Here is a 23225-nt window from a genome sequence, read left to right on the forward strand (position 1 = left end):
AAACAACTCTGAGGCTGATTCCTACGTTAGGGGCTTCGACTTAAGCCATCGGCGTTACCGTTGAGACTTCCCTTTTTGTAACGCACCTCAAAGGAATATTGTTGCAAAGCGAGGCTCCAGCGCAAGAGGCGGCCATTTGTGGAAGAGATGGTCTGCAGCCATTGGAGAGGGCAGTGATCCGTCTCGAAGCATGCGAAGCGGAGAACGCAGCGAGCGACCGTACACAAGCTCAGCTGGCGAAAACCCCGTAGCCGCATGCGGCGCGGTCCACAATGCAAACATCACCCCAGGCAGACACAGCTCCCAGTCAGTGTGTTGTTCAAAACACAATACTCTCAACACGCGCTTCATGACGGAGTGGAGCTTCTCCACGGAATTCGACTGTGGGTGGTACACTGAGCTGTGTAACAGCTTTACCCGGCACCTTTCGAGAAAGGCTGTCGTCAAAGCGCTAGTAAACTCTGTGCCCTGATCTGTCTGGATTGCCGCAGGAAAACCAACTCGCGCAAATATGGACAGTAGTGCATTGACTATCTCAACTGAGCTGAGTTCTTTAAGCGGCACTGCTTCAGGGAACTTTGTCGCTGGGCAGATCACAGTCAAAATGTGTCTGTACCCCGTGGCTGTTACCGGCAGAGGTCCCACTGTATCAATAACGAGCCGTCTAAAAGGCTCCGTAATGATAGGTACCAACTTCAACGGCGCCCTCGATTTGTCCCCTGGTTTGCCCACCCGCTGACAGGTGTCGCATGTCTTCACAAAGTGGTCTGCGTCCCGAAAACACCCTGGCCAATAGTACTCTTGCAAGAGACGGTCCTTAGTTTTCTTAACTCCTAGGTGTCCGGACCACGAACCCCCATGCGACAAGCGCAACAGATCCTGACGGTAGCACTGAGGCACGATCAGCTGATCGAACTCCACTCCCCTGCGGTCTAGATACTTCCGGTACAGGACCCCACCTCTTTCCACAAAACGAGCATTTTTCTTGGCGATACCTTCCTTTATAATGCAGCGTACGTTTTCTAGGCTGCCATCCTTTTTTTGCTCCGCTATCAAAGCCGACCGGCTGACTTTTAGCAACCTATTGAGTCCATCTGACGTAGGCGCGATGAGCAAATCTGCAGATAGCTCTTCTAACTTTCCCGTGTCGGGCATTTCCTCTCCAGTATCTGGTGCCTTCAACGCTACAGGCTCAATTTTATTCAGCTCGGACGTGCTCTGAATATCAGCTTGCTGCGCTTCTGACCCTTTCTCATTGTTCGACAACGTCGGCCCCGCAACTACCACCTTTGCAGCGAGCTCTCGAACCTTCGATCTGGTTAAGGCCTGAACGCTAGCCTCACCAAACAAAAGCCCCTTCTCGCGCAGGAGGTGATCGGACCTGTTCGAAAATAGGTACGGCTACTGGGGGGGCAGCATAGATGACACTGCCGCCTCCATCTCAAGTGCTCCGAAAGGTCCTTCAATATGCACTTTTGCTACGGGCAGACACACGCTATGAGCTTCCACGGCTTGCTTGATCCATGCGCACTCGCCCGTGAACATATCGGGTTCTACGTAAGAGGGGTGAACTACATCCATTGTAGCTGCGGAATCGCGAAGCACTCGGCACTCTTTCCCGTTCACGAAGAGGTCTCGCATGTAAGGCTCGAGAAGCTTCATGTTCTCGTCAGTGCTGCATAATGACAAAAACACGACTTTTGTTTTTGTTTCTGGACACTGCGCCGAAAAGTGACCCGGCTTCTGGCACGTATAACAAACGCGCGCTTGCCTCGTCTGGAACCGCTTTCTGCGTTCGGCTTCGGCTGCCGCCGTCTCCTTACGTTCGGTCGCACACTGCGCCGAAAAGTGACCCGGCTTCTGGCACGTATAACACACGCGCGCTTGCCTCGTCTCGAACCGCTTTCTCATGGGTGTGAACTTCGGCCTCTCAAACTTGGAGCCAAATTCACCCTTTTGACCGTCTTTAGCTCCGCGAGCCCGACGCGTCACAAACTCCTCGGCTAGCTCAGCGGCTCTAGCCACCGTACTAACGTCTGGCCTATCCAAGACCCAGTACCGTACGTTCTCAGGTAACCGACTATAAAACTGTTCCAGCCCGAAACACTGCAGAACTTTCTCGTGGTCACCAAACGCTTTCTCTTCTTTGAGCCACTCCTGCATGTTTGACATTAGCCTGTAGGCAAACTCTGTATACGACTCACTTCTGCCTTTCTCATTTTCCCGAAACTTCCGACGAAAAGCCTCCGCTGACAGCCTGTACTTTTTCAGCAGACTCGATTTCACTTGGTCGAAATCCTCTGCCTCCTCTCTCTTCAAGCGAGCGACTACGTCGGCCGCCTCGCCGGGTAACAAAGTGAGCAAGCGCTGTGGCCACGTTTCCCGAGAGAACCCCTGCTTCTCGCACGTTCGCTCAAAGTTAACCAGGAACAAACCAATGTCCTCTCCAAGCTTAAACGGCCGCATCAGGTCAGTCATTTTGAACAATACTCGTTCTCCTGCACCGCGTGCCTGACTTCCATTACGAGCGCATTCTACCTCTACCTCGAGACGCTTCATTTCCAAAGCGTGTTGACGGTCGTGCTCTCTTTCTTTCTCTTGTTGCTCTCGTTCTATCTGTTCTTTACGTTCACGCTCTTCTTTTTCTTTCTGTTCTTTTCGTTCACGCTCATCTTTCTCTTTCTGTTCTTTAAGTTCACGCTCCTGTCTCTCTTTCTGTTCTTTAAGTTCGCGCTCCTGTCTTTTTGCCCTCTCCTCAATGGTCTCAAGGCATTCCGACAGCTCGTCATCCTCCGCTTCTAACTCAAGAATAGCCCTTAGCAGTTCTGGTTTTCTGAGTTTGTCTGAGACATCCAGACCCAACTCTCTTGCAAGCTCCAGCAATTTCGGTTTGCGCAACGACTTCAAATCCATGGCTGCTCTGAATGCTGCTTTCTCTACTGCCTACTATTGTCTTGCCGCAAACTAACCCGGCAGCAACGACAACCACAATTACCAGCTCTGTTTCTGACAATAACAAAAGCGTGGCAAAACTCAGAAGAAGAAAGTCCCACACTCACCAAACCTCGCAGCCAAGAATTCAGCGCAGTCGTTCCGCTGCAGGCAACCAGTCATCACACAGGGCTCGTTGCACTGCTCCCGGATGGTCGTTGTGCTGCTCAGCATACAGTCAACCGCATATCTTCGCTGCTGGCCTCCGTTGTCGCGATCTCACCGCTGGCAACCAGCTGTTGGAACCTCAGTGCTGACGCCCGTTGTTGCAAATGGGTCGCAAGCCCCAAGGGTAGCGTTGGCCTGGCGGCCTGGGGCACAACTGGAAGCATCCGAAGGTCCCGGCAAAGCATGAGTCGACTGGTAACAGAACAACTTGTTTATTGTAGCATCGCAAAAGAGCGGGCGGTCAGGTCGACCGAAGTGGAGAGACGGGAGAGCACACTTCTCGACGGAAGAATTCGGAGCCTCTCTCTTGGCATCCGGGGGCAGCTGCTCTTATACTCTCGGAGTTGAGGGGAAGAAAGAACGCCTCGTCAGAGGCGCACGTGATGCGGGGCACGGACAGGCTGAGAGACCTGTTGAGACGAGTGCAGTGACGCATCCGCCGAGCCGGCGCCGGTCAGATCTCCTCGCTTCACACTTGGGGAGCTCCTCTCCCCGGCTGCCGCGCTTTGACAAGCGTGGGCACCACCATGCACACACACACACACACACACTTGAAGACACGTGGCACTGAAACATGCCTGGACGCGCGTGGCGGGGAGGCGTATCGGCGGCGCTGAACGGGCCAAAATGTCCGCCGCTTTAAACGAAGCCCCGGCGTGCGTTGCATCCGCGCCGGCTATACCGCGCGTCGTAGGCGAAACGTAACAATACACAAGGCAGTCCAGGATGCGGCACTTTCTTCTGTTGTGTCCTTGGCCAGGGGAAAGTCATCCGAGGACGTTTCTTGGATCCGGTGGGCACAAGGAAGGTCTAGCGGATCAAATCACCATCCTGTTAAAGAGTTCACCATGAGAAATGCGCAGTTTGTAAGCGTGGCATGCCGACTAGGGCACGGGCCATGGGATTAGTTTGGGCCGGTGCGCCTTCGTGTGGTAGCAACGCGAATATAATAGCGTGTGACGGCCACATCGGGCGCACCAGGGTGCTGCCGCCAGCTACGTTGACTTAACACGTTTCGACGTATTTTCTGCTTTGCGCTGCCGAAATACCACGTGAAAGCAAATCTCATCAAACATGTTGCATTTTTATATGCACGAACAGTTACTGGAATCTTTTTACCTTATTAGCGAAGCAGCTTAATTGCTTCGCAGCACACTGTGTTACATGGCAATACAACACCACTGAACCCGCGCACAGAGGCGAGCCAGTGTCAGCACACACCGTCGTAAAGTTCCGGAGTGTCCTTGTTGCCAACCGACCCAACCAACCGACACAGCGTCGCAGACAGAACATGAGTCATGACTGAAGCTGGTCAGGCCATTCACTTGAATCGCTTCACAGCGAAGCTGTTTACCTCACGGACTTGTATGATTGAGCCGTATGAGTGGTCTCGTGGGGGGGGGGGGGGGGGGTTGCCTCGATCGTAGGCACATCACCTAGCGCTCACCTGTGGGGCAAAAAAATAAAAACGGTAGCAGCAGCGCGCTTCGAGAATTGTGTTTCAATCTCTCGGTACTGTACATGTCCGATGCTTCTTTTCTATCGTATAGGTTATCTAAATAAAGGAGCTTTCCATACCCAAGAGCTTCCTGTCCCATGTGAGTTGCCTGTCTTCGCTTCCGCAGGTGTAATGGCTCCTGAGCATGGGCACCGATGGCTAACACTCAGATTTGTAGTCATTTTATCCTCTTATCAGTGTATCAGACTTACTTTTAGGGCATATTTTCCTTCCTCGCGCTTCCCAACTCTGGTTCCGTATGGCACATGACTCTTTGCTGTGCATCGACGGCGAACGCAACCGCACCGGAACGTTCACACTCGCCGTTACCGACGTATCTCAACGCGCTAACCTGTGCGAAATGAACCATTACTGAAGATTGGGCTAATATCTAAGACATTAAGAATGGCGAAGCATTGCAAAAATAAGTGGAACAAAAACGGACACAGAATGGCAAATTACCGACACATGCGCGATCGGCGCTGTTCCGTCTTCACGACCGACCAGTATCGGAACAGACTCTCCTGGAACGCCGGCCGTCACACTACAAGTCGGTGGAGGCGCTCTTGAAGTTGTTGCGTTCGAGTGGCCTAGTAGAGAGATGATAGTTCTCACAGACATGCACAACCTCCTTTTTTCGCACCTTTAGTTAATGACTCCGTTATTCTTCCCATTTTTAAATTTTTCTCCACCTTCCTCCTGTGCAAGGAAGAAAACCAGGTCTTCCGGTTATCGTTTCTGCATTTCCCGCCCCATTTCTCTCTCTCTTTCTTTCTCGCCTGCAGCAAAGTGCACGAAGTATCCTAAGAACGCTAGTCAGAATAATATTGCTAAGTGAGCATGAGTAGCTATCCACTTATTCGGCGGGCTTATGGTTACAGGCATTCCAGTACTGAACCAATAAGATTACTAAAATCAGCAAACATTCTAGCACAGAGTCAACATGTAGTTATTGCAGAGAAGCTTTCTTGGCCCCGTGAGAAGCTTCATAGGCACGCGGCAAGCAAATTTACTAAACACAAGAAAAAAGGCATTAAAAATTAACAAAATATACAACGCAATAATTGAAATACCGGCATCTTGTCTCCCAAACGCAGGCGCATACCCACTGCGGGGGATTGGCAAAGAAGCAGGCGGTTTTCCGTATGTTCCTCACATCATGATCAACCCAAGCGGCACACCTTCTTCTACTCAATTAAAGAATGAATCATTCTGCCCGTTCACCAAGAAATCAGCTCGCCGAAATTCCACCCAACGTCACTCCAATAATTTACCAACGATAGTGTGCGCGCTATAATGTGTTGCAAATGGGTCGCAAGCCCAAAGGGTAGCCTTGGCCTGGCGGCCTGGGGCACAGCTGGAAGCATCCGAAGGTCATGGCAAAGGGTGCGTCGACTGCTAACAGAACAAATTGTTTATTCTAGCATCGCAAAAGAGCGGCCGGTCAGGTCGACCTAAGTGGAGAAACGGGAGACCACGTTACTCGACTGAGTAAATCGAAGCTTCTCTCTTGGCGTCCGGGGGCAGCTGCTTTTATACTCTCGGAGTCGAGGGCAAGGAAGAACGGCTCGGAAGAGGCGCACGTGACGGCGGCGCACGGACACGTTGTGACAAGAAGTGACGTATCCGCCGGGCCGGTGCCGGTCAGACCTCCTCGCTTCACAGTTGGGGAGCTCCTCTCCCCGGCTGCCACGCTTTGACAAGCGTGGGCACCAACATGCACACACACACACGCACACACGAAACATGCCTGGACGCGCTTGGCAGGGGGCGTTAGGGCAGCGCTGAGCTGGCCAAAATGTCCGCCGCGGTGAACGAAGCCCCGGCGTCCGTTGCATCCGCGCCGGCTATACCGCACGTCGGAGGCGAAACGTAACAAATGACATGTCTCAAAAAAGTAAATTTCTTAGACATATTTTTTCTTTATGTAGGTAGTATTTTGTGGCGGACAAACGAATTTGCAATTACCTGAAAAACCAGACGCACAACACGAACATTAGTGCCACAGAAGGCATAACTATTTTCGTATGTAGTACTGCAATTGTTTATTTAAAATGTTTCCAATTTATGAATTACACTGAGCGTTGCTGTCACCGCGTGCCTTTGTAAAGGAGACGACAAAGACGATAACGGAAAGAACACGTTGACGCGCGCCAAAAGAGAGGAACATCATCATCATCGTCGACGTCTTCCTGCGTGTTCTATTGCGTTGTGATATCGCCTCGTCGCAGATAGCGGTCACCGTAAAAGCACTGCATGCCGGCAGGCATATCTCTGAGAGTAGAACGTCATGTCCCCCCTGCTCGGTGTCCCCCCCGTCGCCCTTGCGATGCCCGAGTTCCTCTTCCCGGCGTGCGACGCCAGGATCCCCCTCGGCCTGCCATCACCGCGCGAAGTCGTCCACTGCTGCCAGCAGCCACCCGACTGCGAGACCATCACTTGTCCGGGACAGCTCGGCACCGCACACGACGTCAATGGAAGTTGCCACCGATGCACGGGGCGTCAGGAGAAGGGCGGCGCTGACCAGGCTGCAGTGACGTCGTGCAACGACCTTGTGCCGGGGATCGACCTGATCGACTTGAGCAACGACGTCAGCCGCGGCTGGTGGTGTGACCAGATCCAGAACACTGCTCCGACTGAGGCCGAGAACATTAGCTTGGGTCCCCACTGGCCTATGGTGCTGGCCGTGCATTTAGTGGCCGGCATGGCACAGCGATGCGTGTGTCGCCAACAAGCCGCCTGCAAACGTCCGCAGTTGGCAGCACGGTTGGCAGGCCACGTCTTACCTCTCGAGTTCTCGACCTGACCACCGGGGCGGCCCTGCGCACTCCTACAGCACAAGCTGCTGGCTGTGTTTTCCGTGCGTTGCAGCGGCGGGTGGAAGCACGGGGAGGTAGTGCTGCCATAGAGAAGAAAGGACCGCCCGCATTTTCTAGCCAACTTCCAGTTGACTGACATCGTTATCTGTCATATTAGTTGTATTCAATAATTCAGTGATCTTCTGTATTGTATGTCTAAAAAGAACCTATTTGAATGTCAGCTGTGTGGCATAATTCTTCAGCGCATCAGCGCGTATATATTTCAAACCGCGCATGCGCTTTGAAAGTTCAAATAGAGTGGCGACCATAATATTTTGAAAAATACCGGGCAACACTGTGTAGGTAGCTAATGTAATGTGAATGCGGCGATTTTTCATAACTACCCTGATTATTAATGGTTCAATTGGTTTGGTTTGGTGCCTACGCATATGGCTCGACCCACTATGAGTGATCGGCCCTGGATCGGCCGGCAGTAGGCAAAAAGGGAACACTTAAATTTATTTTTTTGTCATATGAGAATGGGAGGGGGGGTATTAAATGAATGCTAATCGTTAATATAAATTTTCTGGCTATATTACTTTAAAGATGGCACAAAAGATGATTTTACATTATAGGATTGACTGCACTTAATTGTTCGTTTTGTTTATAATGTAGCTACTGTTCGTTCGATGAATAAGCAAATTTTTGATGTGAAACGTCTTTGCCTCATTTCAGACACCTTTGGCGGTGCCTTCTCTTGTGCCAGACACTTGGGTCGTGCACATGCCAACTATAATTAGGACGACTGGCCCGTCTGTGACGTCACAGAGTACGAGCAAGCAGGTGTACGCGCGCAAGCATGTTTCCATTCGGCCAAACTTTCACCGTGTCTGTCGCATGCGTACGAGTGGCAGCGTGCCAGTTTCTTCCACTCTTGCCTTCTTGTGGCTAGCAGTCAAAGACGCGTTAGATTGCACTGCCTTCCGGGTCGTATCACATTCCCCAGTACTCTCCTCGTAGAGTTGACGCTACGAAGACGCTGTGCGACATGGTACTGTATACGTCCGGAATCGTTACCTTTCGTAACGGAACAAGCCGTAACGTTTCTTCACCTCAGACTGTCTTCCCGCCGCCGGCGTCATGCCATCGTCATGGTCCTATTGATGTGGTCGTCACATGCACGATCGCGTCACACGAACAGCCGCTTTCCTCACAAAAACATGTTTTTCCGCCTTCTAAAGCTTTGAACTCGAAACCGTGCTCCTACTTGGAAAACGTTTCGCATTATATCGATTCCGATAATGCGTGAGCTCTACATGAAGTTTTCTACATATTAAATTTTGTTCTGTCTAGGCGACGTCATCGACGAGCCTGGTGCCCGTACTCTCTTTTTTCTTTGTTATTTTTTTACCGTGTGAACGCCTTGCTAATCGAGTACTCCTTGCATCGTTCAAAGCGGGCGTGTTCATAATTATACTAAGGCATGCTGGTTTACCAGTACCTGCATTTTATTTTTCTTTAATAGAAGCACACCTACTCATCTAGAGAGGATTCAGTTTATTTAGAACGACAATGCACCCACGAGCGAGAATGCTGGACGCGGATGCAGCGTCAGGGAGCTTCTGCGGTACTGTAGTATGATAGGGTCTCTACTTTGTATGGAGGTTAATGTACTTACCTTAGGGCCTCTGCTCGTTGGTTTACTCACACGCATAGGTGGTGTTCATCCCGATACGATGAGACAATGAAGTGCGCTATTTAAAATATATATGAAGGTAACCCGAGCAGCGACGTGTTGAGTAGGTGCACGATTCTAATGAAGTAATCGAAGAGTGTGGATGTACAAAAACATGAGATACCACACAGCAATAGTTTTCTGCCGAAGCCTACAAAGCTTGTTTCTGATTTAGTGCGTTTCTACGCTAGAGTTATACTATGTCCGCGCCACCTTGAGCGATCGGAAAGCGCGTTTCCCCCTCTTGGACGGCGGGGACGGGAGGCTTTGTTCCGGCCGCAAAGCTCTCCACGTCTCAGTAAGGTGCCTGGTGGTGGTCTCGTACGGACGATGCCCTCTCGGTGAGCGCAAATTTCCCCTCATCTTTTAAGAGGTTCAATACTTACAAGCATTTGTCTCGCAAACCATATTTATTTCAAGGAAATTTTCCACGTCTCAATAATTTCTCTCGTCGTATTCGAGTTCTGATTGCCGTGTTATAGTTTGTTAACGAAGCTTTCCCTCAAGTCTAAATATTTTAAGGCAGTTTTCCTTGTCTCTAAAGCCACTCGAGTTCGCTCTTCTCCTCGGGCAGCCATTTTTCCAAGAAAGTATGCCTTCCGACTAGCGCGGACAACATGAGTCCCTTTCCACGTAAGTGTGAGGCTCGGAGCAGGAGCTGTGGCGCTTGAAAGAAGCCTGGGGCCTCACGAACCAACTGACTGAGCTATCTTTCCGGGCAACATCGAAGGGTCACGAGTTCAAATCACCTGTTATGTTCCTTTTTTTCGCCCCTTTTTCTTTCTTTTTTTTTCTTTCTTTTAATGTATTTTCCTTTATTTTATCACTGTACGGGAACCCTCCTAAAAAAAAGGAAGATACATATCTTCAAATATGTATGGCCTCACATGTGCAGGTCATAAATACCAGGTTCTCTAGCCGAGTGCCATTCGTGCGGTATAACCGAGCTCAGATTGGTCCACCTTGACTGATCAAATAGGGCACCACTGTATATTAAATGAGGCGTACAACTCCTGCGGGACCCGCCGTGGTTACTCAGTGGCTATGGTGTGAGACTGCTGAGCACGAGGTCGCGGGATCGGATCCCGGCCACGGCGGCCGCATTTCGATGGGGGCGAAATGCGAAAACACCCGTGTACTTAGATTTAGGTGCACGTTACAGAACCCCAGGTGGTCGAAATTTCCGGAGTCCTCCACTACGGCGTGCCTCATAATCAGAAAGTGGTTTTGTCACGTAAAATCCCACAATTTATTTTTAAATTTAACTCCTGCGGGGACGGTACAGTATCCGCCTCCCGTGCAAGAGGACCGTGATTCAAATCCCGGGCCGCACAATTCTCCACCGGAAAATACCAGAAAAAAAAAACCGTGTGTTGAGAAAATTGCACGAACAGGCCTGGAGTGCGGCCTGATCCCGGTGACCAGAACCGGTAACGCACTCTCTCACCAGAGCAGGATTGGCCACCCTGGTGCAGTACTTGGCCACAACCTCCTATATGAACACAACAATCAAACCCCGGCCCTCAGTCCCCAGCAGCTGCGAAGCAACTGACCACGGCGGCGGTCAGACCTGCGACGCTGCAGAGGGTGCTAAGAATGCCTGGCTCCGGACAGGCCGCCATTGGAATATGAACCTGGCAACGTTTAACGCTAGAACGTTATCTAGTGAGGCGCGTCTAGCAGTGCTATTGGAGGAATTAGAGGGCAATAAATGGGATATAATAGGGCTCAGTGAAGTTAGGAGGCCAAAAGAAGCATATACAGTGCTAAAAAGCGGGCACGTCTTGTGCTACCGGGGCTTAGCAGAGAGACGAGAACTAGGAGTCGGATTCCTGATTAATAAGAACATAGCTGGTAACATACAGGAATTCTATAGCATTAACGAGAGGGTGGCATGTCTTGTTGTGAAACTTAATAAGAGGTACAAAATGAAGGTTGTACAGGTCTACGCCCCTACATCTAGTCATGATGACCAGGAAGTCGAAAGCTTCTATGAAGACGTGGAATCGGCGATGGGTAAAGTCAAAACAAAATACAGTATACTGATGGGCGACTTCAATGCCAAGGTAGGCAAGAAGCAGGCTGGAGACAAGGCAGTGGGGGAATATGGCATAGGCACTAGGAATAGCAGGGGATAGTTATTAGTAGAGTTTGCGGAACAGAATAATATGCGGATGATCAATACCTTCTACCGCAAGCGGGATAGCTGAAAGTGGACGTGGAGGAGCACGAATGGCGAGACTAGAAATGAAATAGACTTCATACTCTGCGCTAACCCTGGCATCATTCAAGATGTGGACGTGCTCGGCAAGGTGCGCTGCAGTAACCATAGGATGGTAAGAACTCGAATTAGCCTAGACTTGAGGAGGGAACGGAAGAAACTGCTACATAAGAAGCCGATCAAGGAGTTAGCGATAATAGAAAAAATATACGAATTCCGGATCAAGCTACAGAACAGGTATTCGGCTTTAACCCAGGAAGAGGACCATAGTGTTGAAGCAATGAACGACAATCTTATGGGCATCATTAAGGAGTGCGCAATAGAAGTCGGTGGTAACGCCGTTAAACAAGAAACCAGTAAGCTATCGCAGGAGACGAAAGATCTGATCAAGAAACGCCAATGTATGAAAGCCTCTAACCCTACAGCTAGAATAGAACTGGCAGAACTTTCTAAGTTAATCAACAAGCGTAAGACAGCGGACATAAGGAACTATAATATGGATAGAATTGAACAGGCTCTCAGGAACGGAGGAAGCCTAAAAGCAGTAAAGAAGAAACTAGGAATAGGCAAGAATCAGATGTGTGCGTTAAGAGACAAAGCCGGCAATATCGTTACTAATATGGATGAGATAGTTCAAGTGGCTGAAGAGTTTTATAGAGATTTATACAGTACCAGTGGCACCCACGACGATAGTGGAAGAGAGAATAGCCTAGAGGAATTCGAAATCTCGCAGGTAACGCCGGAAGAAGTAAAGAAAGCTTTGGGAGCTATCTAAAGGGGGAAGGCCACTGGGATCAGGTAACAGCAGATTTGTTGAAGGATGGTGGGCAGATTGTTCTAGAGAAACTGGCCACCCTGTATACGCAATGCCTCATAACTTCGAGCGTACCGGAATCTTGGAAGAATGCTAACATAATCCTAATCCATAAGAAAGGGGACGCCAAAGACTTGAAAAATTATAGACCGATCAGCTTACTGTCCGTTGCCTACAAAGTATTTACTAAGGTAATCTCAAATAGAATCAGGAATACCTTAGACTTCTGTCAACCAAAGGACCAGGCAGGATTCCGTAAAGGCTACTGAACAATAGACCATATTCACACTATCAATCAGGTGATAGAGAAATATGCGGAATATAACCAACCCTTATATATAGCCTTCATTGATTACGAAAAAGCATTTGATTCAGTCGAAACCTCAGCAGTCATGGAGGCACTACGGAATCAGGGTGTAGATGAGCCATATGTAAAGATACTGGAAGCTATCTATAGCGGTTTCACAGCCACCGTAATCCTCCACAAAGAAAGCAACAAAATCCCAATAAAGAAAGGCGTCAGACAGGGAGATACGATATCTCCAATGCTATTCACAGCGTGTTTACAGGAGGTATTAAGAGACCTGGAGTGGGAAGAATTGGGGATAAAAGTTGATGGAGAATACCTTAGCAACTTGCGATTCGCTGATGATATTGCCTTGCTTAGTAACTCAGGAGACCAATTGCAATGCATGCTCACTGACCTGGAGAGGCAAAGCAGAAGGGTGGGTCTGAAAATTAATCTACAGAAAACTAAAGTAATGTTTAACAGTCTCGGAAGAGAACAGCAGTTTACGATAGGTAGCGAGGCACTGGAAGCGGTAAGGGAATACATCTACTTAGGGCAGGTAGTGACCACGGATCCGTATCATGAGACTGAAATAACCAGAAGAATAAGAATGGGCTGGGGTGCGTTTGGCAGGCATTCTCAAATCATGAACAGCAGGTTGCCATTATCCCTCAAGAGGAAAGTGTATAACAGCTGTGTCTTACCAGTACTCACCTACGGGGCAGAAACCTGGAGGCTTACGAAAAGGGTTCTGCTGAAATTGAGGACGACGCAACGAGCCATGGAAAGATGAATGATAGGTGTAACGTTAAGGGATAAGAAAAGAGCAGATCGGGTGAGGGAACAAACGCGGGTAAATGACATCTTAGTTGAAATCAAGAAAAAGAAATGGGCATGGGCAGGACATGTAATGAGGAGGGAAGATAACCGATGGTCATTAAGGGTTACGGACTGGATTCCAAGGGAAGGAAAGCGTAGTAGGGGGCGGCAGAAAGTTAGGTGGGCGGATGACATTAAGACGTTTGCAGGGACAACATGGCCACAATTAGTACATGACCGGGTTAGTTGGAGAAGTATGGGAGAGGCCTTTGCCCTGCAGTGGGCGTAACTAGGCTGATGATGATGATATCTGTATTCGCGAATGACGAACAACACAATGTTAGTGCCGCACAACTCATAACATAAATTTGTCTTACAGAGTGTGATTGCAATCACGCTCACATCTCTTTTGTTCATTATCAACATATCGCTTCCAGTATTTCCATGTCTACATAATCCGCAACTGTTAGTTCTCGTTGGCAATCAAGCATTGATTCATTAAATCAATGTGGTCCCTATCGAACTCGTCGCTTTCATGCATTCAGTGGATTAATTGCGGTCATTGCAATGGGAGAACACAAGAGCGAACGTAATATTGCATCACCCCACAATAGGACCGATTCTTTTGCGCAGAAATGGTGGCGCTGTACATTCGTCCTGAGCAGCCAGAGCGATATTTGGCCACCCGCTACACGAATCCTTTCGTGCATTTCAATTTAAGAACATCTATAGCTACGTTCACATCTGTCCTTGGAGAGGATTTGTGTAACATGAATCTGTGTCCTTGCTATCGATTACGAGAGCAAATTAGTGCACAGATATATACGATCGAATCGAAGTAAGGATAGTAGTTTTGTCGGTCGTATAAACTTGAAAACATTCGCTTACTAAGTGAATAAACAAGCATGGTGTCTGCGCTTACGATACCACACTCGATGTGCGTGGACACTCGCTGTCAAAACGTTGGTGTGAGCAAGCGCGGCAGCAGCAGCGAGCAAAGTGGCCTTCGTGCGGTATATATCGCTTCAACGCAAGAGCGGCAAGAACACAGCGCACAGAAAGGTATGAGGCGTCTGCAGATCACTTTAAGGATACGTCGCGCGCGGTCGTGCAAAGTACGCACTTGTTGGCGGAGTCGAAGCCGCTGCCTCCCCGCTTGCCTCCATATATGGCGCGCGAGATTGACCCGCGATCGTCGTCAGTTCCCCTTGTGCCCGGTCGCGAAATGCGCAGTTGCTGCCGCAGCACAACGCCACCGCCCCTCCCTCCCTCCCATCCCCCCACGCATTTCGCGCGACGGAAGACGGCGCGTTGGCTCTCCGAGTTTTCCTTCGCGCGCGCCAGATTGAGCCGCGATCGTTGGTTTGCCTCGCGTGCTTTCACTCCCACATACAGCATACAACGCGCGACCATGGCGTTATCACCTTTAGGCTTTATACGGAACATCACGGAGACGACGACGGCAAATGCGCCTGAAGTGTCCATGTAATTGCTATCACAATAAAAAGTGCCCATGGACCACGGTGAGGATTTGATCCTCTGCCCCACCGCCACTGCTACCACTCAGTGTCGAGTGCCGACTGCACCACCATTACATCGTGCAACATTGGTGAATATCTTCAAGTCTGTGCACGTTGTTGGACTCTGCCTGGTGGGCTATTCACTAGATGGCAGGGCGAGTGGCTGTGGAGCAGGGAGCCAACAGGTCTCTACTGCGGAGCGAGCACAGAGAGCTGCAGCCGCTCACTCTGCATTTCGCATTGTCGGGTACCCACAGAAACCACCGCTGGAGCTCATGAATGACGACGACAAATAAGGTGCAATGTGACGCAGGCATCCGTCAGACGATGACTACAACATCTCTCCCCAGAGTACGAGGCGGAGTTCGCCACCCAACTAGAAATCACCTCATAGACCCTACACAATTCTCTCCGCAATGCCGCTTCTGCCTAGAGCCTGGGTCCCTCAGGCACATAGTAGGAGGTTGCAGAGCGGCACCATTAAATCCTCCGAACCCTTACCACACTAACGAGCTTTGGGAGAGAGCCTTGGCCAGCTCCGACCTCGAGGATCAGCAACGGCTGATTGCGAGGGCCCAGGACACGGCCCGAGCTCAAGGCATTCTGGAATGAGAACGCCTCTCCAAAGCTTCATTCACCCAATAAAAATGTTTATTCTCTCTCTCTCTCTTGATGAAGAAATGTAGTGTCAACACCATGGTGCTGCTCGGCAAAGTGGTGTCATCAAGAATGAACACTCAACGCAATGTGCGGTGTGAAACACTACTTTAATGAGAACTCTGCAAATAAAACTCAGCCGAGAGATCGCAATATCGCCGGTTTGTCATCTAGTGTTGTTGCGACCTCATAAGCAGCAACATTACACTCTGAAGCAATGCAACATTCTGCCGCAACATAACTCAGTGACAAGTAATGCTCTCTCATTAACACATCCTAAGAATTGCTTCAGTGCCCCCATAGTTTTGTTGATTCATTGCGTGTTTATCGCCACCAATGTTGTGTATCACCCTATATAGAATTTCTTCTTTTCAATAAAAAATTCTGTTAATACTCAGTGCTGTCTTGTTTTTCCAGGTTCTTATGCCTCAACTTCTTGTGCTGTTTAAGAATGAACCACACCAACTCACCCAACTTTCAATACTACCCAACTATTCTTATACTTTGGTTGCAACGACGGTGGTAAGTTATAAATGTATAGATTCCAACAAACTTCTGAAGTTGCATAAGCATATCGGGAGAAAATGTTGCGCATAGCAGTTGCCGATGCATTCTAGAACAAGTGTGTATCAGTTAAAACCTACCAGGAACCAAGCATTTGCAGGGTTACGTATTGGGCAGACTTTTGAGACAGAAAAATCAAATGGGATGGCTTCACGGAGTGTTGGCTCACAAAGGCTGGCTGCTTGACGTAATGCTTCTTCCTAGTTTCTTTCTTTCAATATGTGCCTTTTATGTACCTTTGGGACTCGTCTCTTTTTGCTGGTCATGTACACGACTCGTACGCAGTGCTCATGTTTCATTTAGCCGTGGGACAGTTGGCACTTCTTTGGCAGTGCTGTGTCCACAGCTCAAACACGACAGCCGTCAACACGGAAGCCTTGCACTGTCACCATCTGACATGCTGCCTTCACTGGCAAAGACAATATCTTTAGCTCACAGAGGCAAAGGTTACGTGGGAATGTTCTCCTTTGTCAGGACTGCCACATCATGTCAGCTGCTATGAAGTCACTGACAAACAGATAACCACAGTTATGCTACCATTACACACATGCTCTGCCCAGTGGCTAGTGTTGTCAAAGACCTGTCCCATGACATATGGAATACTTAAACATGGTGCTGATTAGGGCATTACAAGCAATCAATGGCATTGCTCAACAATAAGACTGCTGCAGACCAGTGTACAAGGAGTGCATACGCACTGCGCCCTGCCAATGCCTAGGGTCGCCTGTCAACGCACGCCATCCATACACCATTTTTGTTCAACCTTTCCCAGCTAATGCAGCCTCCTGGCGAGTGCTACTCGCGGATCCTTCCAGAAGCCAATTCACTTTAACAACAGCACAGAGAGACTCTAAATGAGTTTAACCTGGAAGATTTTACTTTCTCAGTGTTCTAATAGCAGCTTTTTGGTGGCAAAGAGTTGTATGTTAGCAAAGAAAGGCCATTTATTTTTTAATTTTATGCCCCCACCACAGCAACAAGGACCGTAACTCGTTGCCCTATTCCAACAACATTCATTTTAAGGTACTGCCATGCATTTAGGCTGCCAGGTTGAGTCACTGCCTGCTTCCAAATTAAACTTAATTCTGATAATCTATATATACTACTCTATATAGAAGGTAGTGCAATTTCACCTTTCCTGCTTGTTCCTTTCTCCCCCCATCACCCACCATTGCTGGTGATTTCCATGCAAGGGTTCTAGACTGGGACAATTGCCATCGTGGACCATTATATCAGCCAGTCACAGTGCAAGAGACAGAAAACAGTGCATGATATAAAGTGAGGGAGCCGGCAATAATGCAAAAGAATTTCACTGTCCCTTGAAGATCAAAATTCCTAATACATTATAGTAGAACTTGTGGAAAGAATCGAGAGACGCACATGCACCGATAATGATTGTTTATTCAACAGTTGTTCCCACCAGTGCTCCCATATAGAACATGGCTGCTTGTGAATGTCAACAGCACAAAAATAACATACTATGTAAGCAGCACCCTGCCTCTGTTATGACAAGGAGTCTGTTAAGAAAGTCAGCTAACGTAACACTAGCTTGAAAGGATACATTAGGTGTGCTGTGTGACAGCTACCACTTAGTGATAAAGTTATTCTGAAGATATAACAACATATCAGGGGGCAATAGGCCAAAAATTGATCATAGCATTGCCTGTGGTCTCTGCTAGCCCAGTGCTGGCTGCAGGGCAATCCTGCAGCCAGACTTACTAGAAGATTCCACATTCAACAAGTGCACATTTCAGTGTAAACGTTCCCTCGTAAGTACTATTAAAGGTGAGCAAAGCAAAAACAGACCCAGAACATCAACACACACACACGCACTCACAAACCAAGATACACAGTGTTTTTCACAGTGAAGTATTCAAACACAGCATTTCCAATGTGACTAGCACAGAAGATTAAAACCCTCCTCGTAATCTTAAGCCTTGTGGTAGAACGTTCACCCTGCATAGCTAAATTTGCATATAAGGTGAAGTACAATTAAACCTGGCAACACTAAGCCCTCAAAGGCCAACATACAGTAGACTCCGTTGAAGACGAACTCAAAGGGACCATGAAAATTTGTCTTATCAGAAGTTCGTCTTATCATAATAATAATTGGCAAAAAGACCAGGTGCATCCAAATATCTTACTTCAAAACGGTAAATGAAGTAGACTTAAAACGGAGAAAAAATGACACAAAAAACACTTATTTAGCTGAACTTCATAGAAAACTGCAAGTAGTACTCTTGCTAAGTTTCGTGCAGTCTGTGATGGATGTTTGGTGCTACTGTGCAAATCGGCAAGCAGCCACAAACGATGTCATCTCACCTAATGACCTTAAAAATCCTTTTGTGCCTTCGTGCTGCTGGAAAAATTTCACTAGGGAGTTAAAGCGGGCATCTGCGGCCTCAAAGGTCATCGGTACAGGCTTCCAGCTCACGGAAGTATGAAGGTGTGCGCTGAACGCGCGGCAAAGCAACGCAACCTGGAGGAAAGTCTAGGTGACGCTGAGCGAAGTGGAGAAGGAGAAACGAGGCGAAGCGTCGCGGAGGAGGAAGGTATGCAGAGGCACGCTGGGTTGACTTTCTCTCGCAGTTGCTACAGGTTTCGTTTGCGATACGGATGTACCAGGTTCATCTCGTGATAATATTGTCCTCGTGCGCCATAAACTGTGTGTGCGAGTGAAAGCAAGCAACAGTGAGCCGATGATGGCGGCGCAATCTCACATGCGCAAAGGGGGAAGCGCACCATCTTTCATCGCGCGCATGGCACCGGGGAGGGAAGGGAGGAGGGCGTTGTACTTTGACCGCGCGCGGTCGCGCCGGCTTTATCTTGAACGCGATCTGCTTTGGAGGCACAGTCTAGGTGGGCCGATGGCTCGTAGCTTTGCGTGCGCTGTGTTCTCACCGCTCAGCTTGCGTTGAAGCGATAGACAGCGCGGAGGTCACTTCACTCGCTGCTGCTGCCACGATTGCTCTTGCCAGTATTTCGACAGCGAGCGTCTGCGGTCATCGAATGTGATGTGTTCATGTTTGTCTGTGCACGCTGACACCATGCTTGTCAATTAGTAAGCGAATGTTTACAAGGGGTCGTTCTACTCCGGTGGCTGTTGCGTGTGGCGCGGCCGTGCGAGCCTTGTGTTGAATACGATCTGCAATGCTGACAGTCTAGGTGCACCGCGGGCCGATAGCTTCGTATGCGTTATAGCGGCCATACTATTGCACGTCACCCGCGTTCATGAAGTGAAACGTCACTGTCTCTTTTTGTTTCCTCCTTTGTTTTCTTCTCTGTCCATGAGCAATGTGCGTCGCAGGCCTCCGATGCACGCGCACCCGGGCATGGCGCATCAAGACACGGTAGCCTCCAGGATCGGTAGCAGTGGCGGTCACTCTGAAGGTTCCTCTTAACCGATGTGCACATCTGAGGCGGTTCGTCTTAAGCGGATTTTTTTTTTCGCACTGACTCTGTGGAAAACCAAACAAATGATCCCATGCTGTTCGTTATATGCGAGAATTCGGCTTAACGGAGTTCGTCTTAAAAAGTGTTTCATACACAAAGTTCTATACATCAAAACACTGATTTAAGTGTAGGGAAAACACAGCGAAGGTGGGAGATGGAAATTCAAGACAATGAGCAAAACGAGAACAAGGTGAAAGCAGGAGCCAAAATTTCGACAAGTGGACTTGTCTTCTTCAAGGCCTTAAGTGTGCGAGACTTAACGCAAAGCTCATAGCACCGTTTCTGATATGCTGGAATGAAGCTTCAGTTGTAGATAGCTCCGAAAATTAGTACTAAATAATTATTAGTTAATTACAGCTTAACTCAAATAACATTGCATTGATTTCTTTTTTTTTCTCTCTCTCTCTCGCTTTTTTTTTTTTTTTTTTTTTGTATGAATGTACTATCTATGCCCAGAAATAAAGGTGAAAAAATTCTCAATTTTCTTGACATAGAATGGTGTTTGGGCTTGTGAGGCTAAATTCACAGGGGTGAATGACGTGCTTGGTGCATCAATTTGATTCAACCACAATACTATACACAATACCCAAAAGATCCAAAGGATCGATAACAGTCGTATTTTTTTAAACACCAGGTTTTTACACAGGAGAGAACAAGTGGAAAATAAAAGTTGAGTGCTCAAATATGATGCGTACAGCACGATACTGCTAAGCAGCTCCTTACCGTTATAATCGAAGCACAGCACAACGACTATGCCAGAACATACACTGTTATGTATTTGTAGCGAAATTTATTGCGACACCAAAATCGTCAGTGTACAGTCGAACCCACCAATAGTGGTTTTAAACAATATATAGAATATAACAATGAGCAGCCGTGGCATTGTAAACTTTCGTGTGTGTTCTATGCTAAAATAAAGTACTCACTGCGATGTTCACATGCTGCATTAATGATTATAACAATTAAATCTGGCAATTGGGTGCCTCTGTCGTGACGGAAATGAATGGGAAATCCAGGAAAAAAATGTGAGGCGCCACTCCCGCTTTGTGTGCCATGTGTGCCCACGCATTTTTGCTGCATCGTCAGCCCCATGTGCCTCTCTCCTGTCTCCCTTCCACGCTTTAAAAACACAGGTCAACTGCGCTGACAACACCGATGGGTGACTCATGGAGGTGGAGCATGGAGGTGGAGATGGTGGTCGCATTTTTTTTTTTCTTTTCCACAATTCCGCTTTTTTTTTCCTCTCAGCACGGACACCCAGCAGCCAGATTTGCATAATTGTTATAACCATCAATGGAACACGGAAATATTCAAGGTGCCACGTCTTCTCACTGTTACATTCAAGTATTGGTAATTGTTATAAGTGGGTTCAACTACGTCGTTTTGTATAACTAAAATGTTTTGATGTCTGCACTCTTTTCGTTTTCTTTTTTTTTTTTGTGCAACCCGGCCACACCAATTATTGATTATAACAATGCAATTTTCTTGGCACTTGAATATTGTTATACAAGGTGAACAAGGGATCCGTAGGGATCCCGAAACGTCATTTTATTTTTATATTGACCTTGGTCACTGACCTGCTTTTCTAACAATGCTTTTACCTGACCAGACGGTATTCCGTCACTCTTGACTACATTGTCATGAGTCCGTTCCACTGTATTCCTAAAATACGATACCTTCACTGACACCAGTTTAGCAGCTATGAGTTGTTCAGAGCCAAAGATAAATTGGCATACAAGGGCAATGTGAAAGTGACGTCAAAAACAAATTACTGGATATTTCAGCTAAAAAATCACAAATGATGGAAAACATTACAAAAAGAAAGCATTCTTTGTCTTGCACTAAAGCAAGAATCCAAAGCACCTGCAACTTGTCATTGCACAACACAAGCACCTATTGCAATCCTTTTACAGCTGGTAAAATGTTTCAGGAAAAGGCTGCATATCTCAGCCTCACAATGTAGATGAATGCCAATAGCAAGTGCACATCAATGACAGCATAAACAAGGCGGAGTTCTCAATATTTGTCATGTATATCTGTTTTATAAGCACAGCAAGCCACAATAGTTTACCTGAGAAGGCCATGGCCTCGTGGCCTCCTTTAATGTACAGAGTTAAAAAGCACCGTCCTTTCTACAGTTACAACTAAAATCCAAAACAGTGTACTCTTTCATGAGCCCATGAGTGATCATGCACACAAAGACAGCCACTGTTGCACAGGGGAGATGTGGGTCGAAAGGCAGCACCTTCGTCCCGAAAAATAACAAGTTTAATTATCTTGCACCAAAATTATGTTCAGGTATTCTACATATACACACACAAAAAATTACCCAAGGAGTGAAGTACAGTTTGTCGGTCATAGCACAGCAATATGTGCAGAGGGCTTGTCAACTAGTCAACACAAAAAGCAAATTTTATTTTCATGCACTAAACAAAATATATAAAACTTACGTAAAAACATGTGACAGTTTCGGAGAGGTCAAACATAACTCTTTCATGGCCTCAAGTGTCGCAATCCTTCATGTAATAATACAACTGAATTTTGAAGGTGCATCTCCCCTTAACCCTGTTGTGATTGTAAGGCCTGCTTACTAAATACTGTTTCATTCATATCAGTTCCAATGCAGCTAATGGCAACAAGTGATGTTAGGCAAAAACTAACATGACGCAAGGTTAACTCGGTGGGACGTAACGCGTGCTATAGCAGGCGTCAATGTAAGCATGCGCCAGCTCTTCGATCACAGAACGATCAGGAATGCTTTGAGCCATGCCGTAGATTGCAGCCTGCAATGAGATAAAAAGCAAATCATCAGGTCAAGAACGAACATGTAAAATAAAAATTTCACATATAAATATCAATGTGCTCCTAATTTTCCTCTAGCATAAAATGGGAATTTTGTTTCTAATATTTATGCTATGGTGGAAGAATATTAGAGGTGTATGAACCGACCTCTAAGCGAGAGAGAATACTCATTAATGTCGTGTTCTTTCTGCAACAGATGGTGCGGGAGAGCGGGGGTTATCCGAAGGGGTCCAACTGGCTTGGTGTACTATATGTGCTTTAGGAAAGTTTGCAGAAGTACAATAAGTAATCGAAGATGTTCCGAAGCTTTATTCCGTGCATTTTCTCTCTTTCCGAGCACCGGTTATGAACTGTTCATGCTGAGAAAAACATCAAAATCAAATGATGATGTGTATAAAGGGGCATCAAAAAAACATATAGGCATCCAGGCTGCTGCTCCACTCGGCGGTTTGTAATAAGTTAAATTACTTCCTGGTGTAATAACGACAACTGCTAAATGAAACTAGAAACATAAATTCAGAGAAGCCAGACTTTTACAGTCAACAAATGACAATTCAGACTCCACGGAGAACGTAAATAAGTGCGAACTATTGAATGTCCGAAAAAAACGAATGTATCCAAAAAAAGCTAATTTTATTTACATTTTATAGCCCCTGTGCAAGGAATAAGTGGACGATTCATTGCTGCTTGCACTTCCGCTTATGTGCGACCAAGTACGCCTGTATTTTTACCAGTTTTGTGCTGTCGCTGTACGCCTATGCAAGGACTGCAAAAGCTCGAGTCCGCATGTGAAGGCTCCGGAGCACATGGCACATCATCATCCGAGTTAGAGTCACTGTTTGACAATGGCAGAACTTTCTCAATTATTTCATCATCATTCTGTTCGGCACACGACT

The 23225-nt window shown here is 47.6% G+C and overlaps 1 protein-coding gene across 1 annotated transcript in view; it reads right to left on the reverse strand.

Moving 5' to 3' along the window:
- Window positions 1–17457: 17457 nt before the first annotated feature.
- The window catches only part of Sply (Sphingosine-1-phosphate lyase), a 108935-nt gene continuing 103167 nt past the window's right edge, over window positions 17458–23225 (reverse strand). The window contains exon 13 of the mRNA XM_055063930.2: window positions 17458–22310. Within this exon, the coding sequence (XP_054919905.2) occupies window positions 22200–22310 (111 nt within the window). The 3' untranslated portion in view covers window positions 17458–22199. The remainder of the gene's footprint in view (window positions 22311–23225) is intronic.

Source organism: Dermacentor andersoni, chromosome 1 (assembly GCF_023375885.2).
Source record: "Dermacentor andersoni chromosome 1, qqDerAnde1_hic_scaffold, whole genome shotgun sequence".
NCBI classification, from domain to species: Eukaryota; Metazoa; Arthropoda; class Arachnida; order Ixodida; family Ixodidae; genus Dermacentor; species Dermacentor andersoni.